The sequence below is a fragment of the Myotis lucifugus genome, unplaced genomic scaffold (genome assembly GCF_000147115.1).
Source record: "Myotis lucifugus unplaced genomic scaffold, Myoluc2.0 scaffold_132, whole genome shotgun sequence".
Taxonomy (NCBI): Eukaryota; Metazoa; Chordata; class Mammalia; order Chiroptera; family Vespertilionidae; genus Myotis; species Myotis lucifugus.
In genome coordinates, this window is record NW_005871180.1 from 1,811,908 (window position 1) to 1,821,797 (window position 9,890).

General features: G+C 36.4%; 1 protein-coding gene across 3 annotated transcripts; it reads right to left on the reverse strand.

Moving 5' to 3' along the window:
- Nucleotides 1-561: 561 nt before the first annotated feature.
- Nucleotides 562-6,852, reverse strand: BMI1 (BMI1 proto-oncogene, polycomb ring finger). 3 transcript variants are annotated; one of them, XM_023758569.1, is made up of 10 exons: nucleotides 6,605-6,852; nucleotides 5,434-5,564; nucleotides 5,012-5,108; nucleotides 4,385-4,440; nucleotides 4,239-4,289; nucleotides 3,973-4,081; nucleotides 3,847-3,892; nucleotides 3,330-3,428; nucleotides 2,900-2,980; nucleotides 2,488-2,817 (listed from the first exon to the last, which is right to left on the reverse strand). In XM_023758569.1, exons 2-10 carry the CDS (start codon nucleotides 5,543-5,545, stop codon nucleotides 2,488-2,490), a joined length of 981 nt encoding a protein of 326 aa, XP_023614337.1. In that variant the 5' UTR covers nucleotides 5,546-5,564; nucleotides 6,605-6,852. The 3 variants fall into 3 exon arrangements, with proteins under 3 accessions (XP_023614338.1, XP_023614337.1, XP_006094345.1); XM_006094283.3 differs by lacking the exon at nucleotides 6,605-6,852 and adding an exon at nucleotides 6,300-6,382; XM_023758570.1 differs by lacking the exon at nucleotides 6,605-6,852 and having other exon boundaries at nucleotides 562-2,817; nucleotides 5,434-6,181.
- Nucleotides 6,853-9,890: the final 3,038 nt, after the last annotated feature.

Sequence of the window (9,890 nt, forward strand, 5' to 3'; positions counted from 1 at the left end):
AGCCAAACTTACAAGTTAATTTTTCACGTAACCTGCTTTTACTCCTAAGAGTTACAAAGTTAGCTTTGCTATAGGTTTTTGTAAGGTTGAAATTTAAATGGTATTTTAACAAAAGTTTTAAATCTTAATTGCCAAACTGTGATGGCTGATTATAGAAAAATCCAAAACATTGTAATCTTCTATTTTATTAAAAGACAATGAAGTTTTGGCTGAAATACCCTTTAATTGCTTAAGCAATTTTCAAATTGAGTAGAGAAAAAAATCCTTTCCAATAAAATAAATGTACGTTTTCAAATATAAGTCTTAAGCCATAAATGCAGTATCTGATATTTTAATAACTTCAAAAATAAATTCATCACTAAAGTCTAAGTCCCATGTTGATTTTACAATTTGGTTTTGAATAAGTCAAATGACAGTCCACTAGCATCTGAAGTTTTTAGCCTTTGAAAAGTTTTTTCATTTTTTAATACATACAATCACCCAAAGTAAAAATACCACTTGAAACTTTCATTAACTTTTCTTTGTCTTAGATATGAAAAAGTTGAGGCCTAGAAAAAGAAGTTAAATTCACCAAAATTGGCAAACATGGGTAACTTTTACTTCAAAGGTTATAAAGTAAATAAACAGATACATCTTTCAATTGGGTTTTTAAGCAATTATACAACAAATCATGTACTTCTTACCAACATCACTACTTAAGACAGCAATGGATTCCCTTTAGCTTTTATCTGTTGTTATCCACAATAGGGTTTCCAAAACTTCTGCACATTGTGCTTTTCATATCAAATTTTTATTACAGTCTTAGCTATTTTCTAAATGAATATCCCTTTTATTGAACTTTTCCCAATTACAAATGAAATTTAATTTTACATCTATAATTAGAAACAACACAGTGGGACTGTACAAATTTAGGTCAAAATAAAAATATATGTATTTGTAGTTTCATAAAACTTCATTTACTGTATTTTTAAAGAAAGCAGAAGTAACAACAATATATGTAAAGTAATGATTTAATGACTATAAGCAAGACAAAGCAATAGAATTGTGCTTCTTTTGCAGACTGGGGACAATGAAATTGTTTACAATTTTCCCATACAAACATGAAACAATATTCATATAAACACCCTCACAAATAACTGATGGGTGATGAACACACACCAAGTTCGACCAAAGCAAAGTACAAACTGAAAATTGTTGAGGTTATTCATATTTTAAATTCAATATGCTCACTCTATTTAAAAATTAATACCTGTAGAAGCTCATAATAAATTGCTTCTATTTACAGACATTAGAGAGAGGGCATATGCCATTGTTTACAACTATAAAAGCAACTCTTAAATTTTAAATTACTGTTATACCACATATTAAAATAATTTTAGATAATGTCTTCCTCCAGCAATTTGCTGGTTTATTTTAAAATTTGTCTTAAGATTATAGTGATCAATATACATTTGTAAGACACAGTAATTTCATCATAAGCAATGGGAAATGAAGACACTATTTCCAAATTCCTTTGTTAAAAGTTTTTCTGCAATATATTTTAAAAGTAAACATGTATCACTAGAGAAAGTCAATATGATTTGCCAATTACTTCCAAAGGAACAGACTTTAGAATTAGATATCCACATTAAAAATATTCTATGCCGAAAAGGCTCAAATGTATGATATCTGCAAAGGTCGAACTGGTTGGGAGAATTTTAACAACCATTTTTGAATGCATGAAACACAATATTTTCTTTAAAGCATTTATAAATATATCATACAATACTGTTTCCTGTTATGTCATATACCAATATGGCATTGTACAACAAGCATAATGCCATCTGATTCTTACAAAAGCGAATCATTTAAACAAGTCAGTAAAATAAACGGTAGTACCCGCTTTTAGGCATACAGATTGTAAAACTGAAGTTTACTTTCTTTTGATCGGTTTTGCGTAGCAACAGAGAATTAAAAATCAAACAGGAATCAAAATGGCTAAATATGCAAGAAATCGTTATTCACAGTGACATGGCTACATAGAATGCATTATTCTATGCATATTCTTTCTGTTTGTTGAATTTTCAGGTAAAAAGCACTTGTTTTCTACAGGTTCACAAAACAGCGTAATAACAAGAACAATCAAGGAGAATGTAACATAGGCAGCGTTAGTTGAGATTAACAAACTATGGCCAAATGTTTATATCCACTGCATAATATTTTCAAATCCAAACAACGGTTACAGAAACCATTTCATATCTTTCCTAACACAGAAAAAAATCTTGTCTGCCTCTCAGAAACCAATTCTTTATAGGAACAATCTTCCTTTTCGATTAACGTCCATATCAATATCACATCTAGTCCATCTTTTATAGCCAACTTTAATGCACTACAAAAGAAAGCAAATTGGACGATAGTCACATGTATTAACATCTATAAAGCTGTAATGGCATGAAGATATCTATATAAATCAGGGATTTAAAATTGTTTTCCTTAAGGTCTCAGGTATCAACCAGATGAAGTTGCTGATGACCCATTTACTGAAGATTTTCGAGGTCTACTGGCAAAGGAAGATTGGTGGTTACCGCTGGGGCTGTTGCTGGTTCCGTTCATAGTACTGGAAATGTGAGGAAACTGAGGATGAGGAGACTGAACTGGAGTACTAGGGCTAGGCAAACAAGAAGAGGTGGAGGGAATACCTCCTGCTGGGCTGTTGGCCTTGTCGCTTCCAGAGTCACTTTCCAGTTCTCCAGCATTTGTCAGTCCATCTCTCTGGTGACTGATCTTCATTCTTTTACAAGTAGGTCGAACTCTGTATTTCAAAGGAAGTGGACCATTCTACAAAGTTAAAAGGAAGAAATTAATCTTAACTCTTTAAATACAGTTTACCACAATAATCTGTATCAGATATGCTACTGACCCTTCTCCAGGTATAAATGTAGGCAATATCCATTAGTGTATAGTAATCCTTTAAAGGTTCCTCTTCATACATGACATCAATCTATTGAAAAATGATATTTCAATTAAATATCACAGTGCAAAAGTAAATCTAGATTTTTTTGGTCTAAATATAACCCAAAAGTGCTTTAAAAAAACATTTTCTCCAAACATTTAGACAAAGGATCACTCTTGAAATCTCAATAAGGAAAAATATTTCTTGAAATTATTAAGGGATTTGTTTTCATAGCATAAAACAGAATTTATTTTAAGAGATATTTCCAAGTTAAATACTAAATTAAATTCTTAAATTTTTTTAAATTGCTTTTTGGGATTCAGAATCCAAAAAAAAAAAGTAATTGAATAAAAAAAAAAGATCTCTATAAAATGCAAGAACACTGTAAAGTACATACCTGGAAAGTATTAGGTATGTCCATTTTACTTCTGAGAAACTTTCTTAGGTGCATTACAGTCATTGCTGCTGGGCATCGTAAATATCTTTTGTCATTCACCTAAGTACATTTAGAAAAGAATTTTTTTATTCTTAACTTTCAGATTAAAAAAAAGTTTTAATTAGATTGTCTGGGTGATAAAAGGTATCCCTAAAAGTGGGATATGACTAAATTCTTAACTATACTTTGCATTTACTATTTTTATAAATATTAAATGAACAGATTCTTGATATAATAAGACCTTAAGTATATCAAAGCATTAAACATTACTTATTTAAAATATTTTGTAACAATAGCAATCATATATAAACTAAATTCTATTTATAAACTATCAGATATGTCACTTTTAAACATCAAACATGACAGTTTTCTTCCACTTGACAGCATCATCTGACCCTAGAATATTCTAAAGGGCAACATTCACTCATAAAATTTAGAACCTAAATTTTTTTTATGCTTTTGAAACATGGAAACTTACCTCCTCCTTAGATTTCTCCTTGTCTTTGTTTACTTTCCGATCCAATCTAAGAAACAGATCATTTATTAGTGGAACAATGTATCTAATAAACATATAAGTATAAATCACATTTCCTAAAAAACTTACCTGTTCTGATCAAAGAATTCAATGGATAAGCTTATTATCTCATCATCGGTTATAATTCTCTTATCTTCATCTGCAACTTCTCCTCTATCTTCATTAGAGCCATTGGTGGCTATAAAGACATTATGAAAGTCAAATTTTAAAAATTAAGTATTTAATTATATATTATATATGAGAATAGAAGTGATATTTGGGTTAAACTCAATTTTAATAAATTATTGAAAGTTCTCCCTCCAAATAAAATGTCTTCCCCCCTCCAAAGAGTTTACCATCGGCTGAAGGATGAGCTGCATAAAAATCCCTTCTTCTCTTCATTTCATCTAAAGGGGGGGAGGGGAAAGACTTAAACCTTTGGTATAGCAGGTAAAACTGATAAAATACTTTTTAAAAATTAATTTTTAAGCAAGTTACCCACTTTTGAAAAGCCCTGGAACTAATTTGTATACAATATCTTGAAGAGTTTTATCTGACCTGAAAAATAAATTAAGAAAATAAACTATCAATATGACAAAAACTAAAAATGTTCACAAATTATTATAGATTCCCTGTTTTCCTGCTGCTATTGTATTTTACTTGACTATGACTCTGTCTATAACTACATTAATAAGATAACAAAAGTTCTTTATGTAGTAGCACTATTTTAAATCAGTAGAAAAATACTTTATTTTATATTCAATAAATTCCTCGAATTTTACTGAGTCATGAGATGTATGCCCTTCAAGTTACTAAATTAGCTATGAAAGGGAATAAAGGAGAATAGAAGCACTTTGAACACATTCACTTTTGCCTATTATTAAATCAATAAAACAATGAAAATGAAAAACTGATTCAGTTTTCAAAAATCTTAAAATCACTTGAATAACACTGAACTTTGTTTACAATTAGTCATTATTAACATGGCATGAAATTAAGGGCTACCCTGCGAAAAAGCATACACATTGGGTGGGGATTCGAGGGTAAGTTTTCTGTGAAGAAATAAACAGGGTAACCCTTCACTAAATTATGCAATTCCAACAACACAATGATTTAAAAAATTTTCTACCTTATGTTCAGTAGTGGTCTGGTTTTGTGAACTTGGACATCACAGATAGGACAATACTTGCTGGTCTCCAGGTAGCGCACAATACATGTTTTACAGACTAGAAGTAAAAACACATTTTTGCAAGTTTAGAAATTATATGCTAAGCATTAAAATTAGTGTTAAAAATGGAGAACAGTAGCAAACTGGTAAATGCCAAAATATATTTTTAATTAAATAAACTAATATCCTGAGAACATTTATACATTGCATACTTATATAATATTTTATTAAATATTTGTCAATAAAAAGTCACTAAATGCAAGAGAAGAAACGATTCCACCACTTTGTACCAACATTCCCAAGGACTGCGGAATTGTTAGTTTTCCTATTTCAGGATGAAATGTGAAATATGACACAAAAAAGGTCTAAAACTTTGTACTTACAGGAATGTAGACATTCTATTATGGTTGTGGCATCAATGAAGTACCCTCCACAAAGCACACACATCAGGTGGGGATTTAGCTCAGTGATCTTGATTCTGGTTGTTCGATGCATTTCTGCTTAATAAAAGATCCTGCAAGACATAGGAATATTGGCCATAATTGACAGAAAGAGAATCGACATTATCTCCAACTCCTAGTAACCTTACACTCTGAAATGCTGAGGTGTTCATGAAACTCGTTTAACATCGCACAGCTAGACTGTCCCAATGAATTCTACAGAAGAAATCTACTAATCAGGCTTGAGTCAATTATCGTGAAACGGTGAAGAAGGTTCCAACTAAAGTTAACTTGTGCTCCTCAGGTCATTCCAGCAGGACAAGAGAAGGTCTGGGTGGGGGCAGGGAGCTGAGTATTCGGGTCTCTTTCTTCCATTTGTCCTCCAGCCTAGAAGCCCCAGGGCTGCTGCTGTCGCCAGTCCCCACAGATATTTACCAACCGCTAGGGCTTGTTCAGTCTCCCAAGTTTATTGTAAAACTACCTTATGGATCTTCAATCGAAACCCAGGAGCATGCCCTGGCTTTCCAGGGGTTCCTGTTGTTTTAGGCGCTTCCAGCAACCAGAACCTGGCACGTTTTTTACCCAACACAAAGGGAAAATAAATTCTGCTCGATCTGCATCCCTGGCATTTCCGGAGCTGGGTGCTGGGGCCTCAGGAGAAGCACCTCGAGTCAGCCTGGGGCTGGGGCCTGAGCGCGCGGGCGCCCGGGGCCGGGATGCAAGGGGCGGATCCGGCAGCACCGGGGCTCGCGGCTCCGTCAGCTCCGGATTCGGAACTCGCCTCTGTCGGGGTTTCCATAGCAACTTACACTTACACTTGGCATCCGGCCACAGCTACAACTCCTTGCGGACCCAGGCCGAGCCGAGCTTCGGCGGGCGTGCGGGGTGGTTGGGGCACGCGCGTGGCAGAGGCAGCGGGCGCGGGGGAGGGGCCGGCGCGCGTGTTTGCCAGCAGACAGGACGGAGGGCGGGGTGTTCAAACGGGCGCCGAGGCCCGGGGGTGGGGCAGCCCCACGAGGCCCACGGTTCTGGGGAACAAGATCCCTGCCCGCCACGACCCAGCGGGCAGTTTTGGGGGACCCGGAGTGGGCGAGTGGTAAAGGGAAATGCAAACCGCATTCCCGGCCATTTCGGACACTCTTGGGGGCCTCATTCCACCTCGATTCTGTGCGAAGAGCTTCTTTTAGATCTTGACTCTTTCGGTCTCTCCTGTTTGCAATCACTAGATCAAAAATTTCACGAAGGGATCTTTTGAGAATTGCCAACTGTGCACTTAGCCCGAAACCGTCAGAGCTCAAATTGCAGAGATGTTTATTGAACTGAACTTCTTTAAAGCTTTCTTCTTTAATATGAAGTTCTGCTGTAGATTAGATGAGCGATACAAAGTTTTGAAAAGGCTAAAAACTGAAATCTACTTTACAAGAAGAGGAGAAAGGGAAAAGCCCTGTGTTTTATTTGAGCTATGCTGGAGACAAGAAAAACTTCTTTAATCGCCACAATAGTGACAATATGTAAAGAACCATGTGACCACAGCCCATTCCCAATGCTAAATCAACACCTTGTCAACCCAGAGCAACCATGGACGAGGAAAACAAATGCCATTTTCTCAGCCTAACCTCCACAGAGACCCCCACACGATGAAATGATATTCCCAACAGATATTACATGTTATAAAAAGTCACAGTAGGGAACTATCATCAATGATACACCAGTGTACAATCAAGGAAGTCAATTATTTTGTGTAGTATTCTTGAAAAATACATTTCTTATTCCCACTTCACTCATTTCAGAACCTGAAATAAGACTAAGTTTCTAGACCTGTCTTGAAGGACATTCTCGAAGTTGCCTTGAATAGAAATCTGGGAGCTTGTGAAACTTGAAGATGTATCTAAGGTTGTAATTTTTAGGAAATTTTTATGTAGAGGAGGGAAATACCAATGAACATACATCAATGGCTGAAACTAAAAGCTTTAGAGTACTAAAAATTGGTAAAAACAAAACCTCTTTTATGAAAGTGCCTACAGGGGCAACCAGCGACTTCAACCAGAAAGCTTCATGTGTGACTCCTCAGTTATCTTTGGGTTACTTGTTTAGAAGAATATTGTCAACATATTATTGATTAAGTCTAAGAGGGGCTGCAGAGGAGTTGTGAGTGGAGCAGTATCCCTAAAGAGTAGCAATATTTAAATCCATTGCACTTGGTGATTAAAAACAAGTATTCTTGGTTAAGAAAACTCTCTCTGTGACACCACAGGACCTGCCCTAGCCGGTGAAAGCACACCACACGAATGCCACGGTCACGAAGATTAAGTTAGGGGCTTCAATAAAGAGAGCTGCCTTTACTTCTCTACTTTATAGAAAACCAACACCAAACACAAATATTAACACACCATGACAGTCAAACCTCAGTGGAGGGTTATCTACTGATGGGCTTTAAATATTTAAGTCACATATACTTGACCAAAACCCTTTCAAATTCATCTTAAAGTCTTAATTCACACAACTCCTCTAAAGTTCAGAAGAATTTGGCCACAACCCTATTATCATTTATGATGCTAAGAAGTATCACTTTGTTACTATATAAAAACCAGGTCTTGATCTTTTTACACCATTTGAAAGTACTGGCAGCTTAATGAAGACTGGAAACATTTGACATGCTCATAAGGTTTAAGAAACACTTGCACCTTAGAAGTGAAAACCTTCTAGGTTCCAACATAGAAACTGCCAACTAAGCAAGCAAAAATGCATCAGACATACAACGGTAAAAACAGTCAATAGTTAAAACTTGCCATTATGGCATACTTAGTTGGGGCTGTCAATTTGATTGGAGGCCTAATACCAGTAATGTCAAAATGAAGGAAAACAGAAGCAAGTTCCTATTATGTTAACAATTGGCTTGACTATTGCAATCTAAGAAATGCAAATGAATTTCAAAACCCCAGTGGAGGCTCACAGCCCAATCCAAGTATGGGTGAAGTAGGGGTTAGCTTGGCTCCTAGGGAGAATTCTGCTTCATGCTCATCCAAGGACTTGGTAGAACATCAAGTACAATGAAACGCTCAATTTTCTTACAAAAGTGTGTGTATGTGTACACACAAGTGCACACACCATGACTTATCCATGACCTTAAAGACATTGTTACTAGATGTATAACTTGCACAGGTAAGTTATTTCAAACACTTGCACTCTGGGGTAGAAGTATGGGAATGCACTCAAGTATTAAAAATTTATAAATTTGCTCATAAAATCAACCTCTGAGAGATTCTGATTAGACCACTTAATTCAAATGTTAACGTGGTCTCATAAATTAGTATATATATACTGTCAACAATTTGCATCAAGTTTCAAGTGTTTAATAGAGCTTATAATGTGTTTCCAGAATTTGAAGGTTAAAGATATAAATTGAACTACTCATAACATTCCAGGTACCACCAACCTACACTTGTATTTGGAAAAATATGCCCAGAATTTTGCCTAGTTTAAGGGAAGGGGTTAATGCAGCCTTCTCTTTCAAATATTGAACCGTGACAACTAAGCCCACTAAATCCTTTTATTGCAATTGGAAATGATCAAAGTCTCTCTACTTGTTTATTTCCAATTATTAACTGTAAATCTCTGGGAATAAAAGATCAGACAATATCGCTGCCAAACCCAAAAGACTGCGTAATTATATTCAATCACTTTTTGGTGCCTCTTTTCCAAAGCATCTCTTTACCATATGACCTATGCTGACATTTAGCAAAATCTATAAAACATAGTGGACTTAAGTCACGGTTCTAAGTGCATCCCATTGTAGAGGGTGAGAGGAAAACTGTCGTCTCCGAGAGGGGAAAAGAGAGGAAAAAGCTGAAAGAAAGGGAACCTCCTGCAAGACGAACGTCCAGTCACCATCATCCTTCCAAAAAAAAGCTCCAAATTTGAAATGGCCACTTCCCGGTGAGCACATCCCAAGTGATGTTTAGATAACTCACTCAGGACTAATAACAAACAACACCTTGAAAACTTTACCATTTTAAACACAAACGCAGGAAACCTTGCAAACAACTGGGAACCGCCATCTTACAAGCCATCCAATTTCACACAAGTGTCCCTCCAACTTAAGTTAATAACATTTTTATTTGGGCTCCCCCCAGGCTAACACTCACCTTGGCGGGACCGCGGCCCCCCACGGAACCCGTCCCTATAAAATGGGGGCGTTCTCTGGCGGTTCACACCCCCCCAGAGCCCTTTCTTCGGGAGAGGAGGGGAGCCACTTGACCCAAGCAGCTCCCGATTTCAGGAGCCCGTCCCCGTCTCATCCAAATCTACCTCCCAACAAAAGGCGCCGCGGCCGCGGGAGCCGCAGAGGCTGCAAATACAAGTGTTCTTCTCGGGGGCCATGTGCGTTCGCGAGGGTGCAG

Bases quoted from the DNA above. Each gene is read 5' to 3' on its own strand.
- BMI1 (XM_023758570.1), bottom strand. From the start codon at position 5,545: ATGCATCGAACAACCAGAATCAAGATCACTGAGCTAAATCCCCACCTG. The intron at 5,109-5,433 runs GTAAGTACAAAG...TTTTACTTCTAG, and splicing joins AATAGAATGTCTACATTCCT to TCTGTAAAACATGTATTGTG. The intron at 4,082-4,238 runs GTAAACTCTTTG...ATGTCTTTATAG, and splicing joins AGCTCATCCTTCAGCCGATG to CCACCAATGGCTCTAATGAA.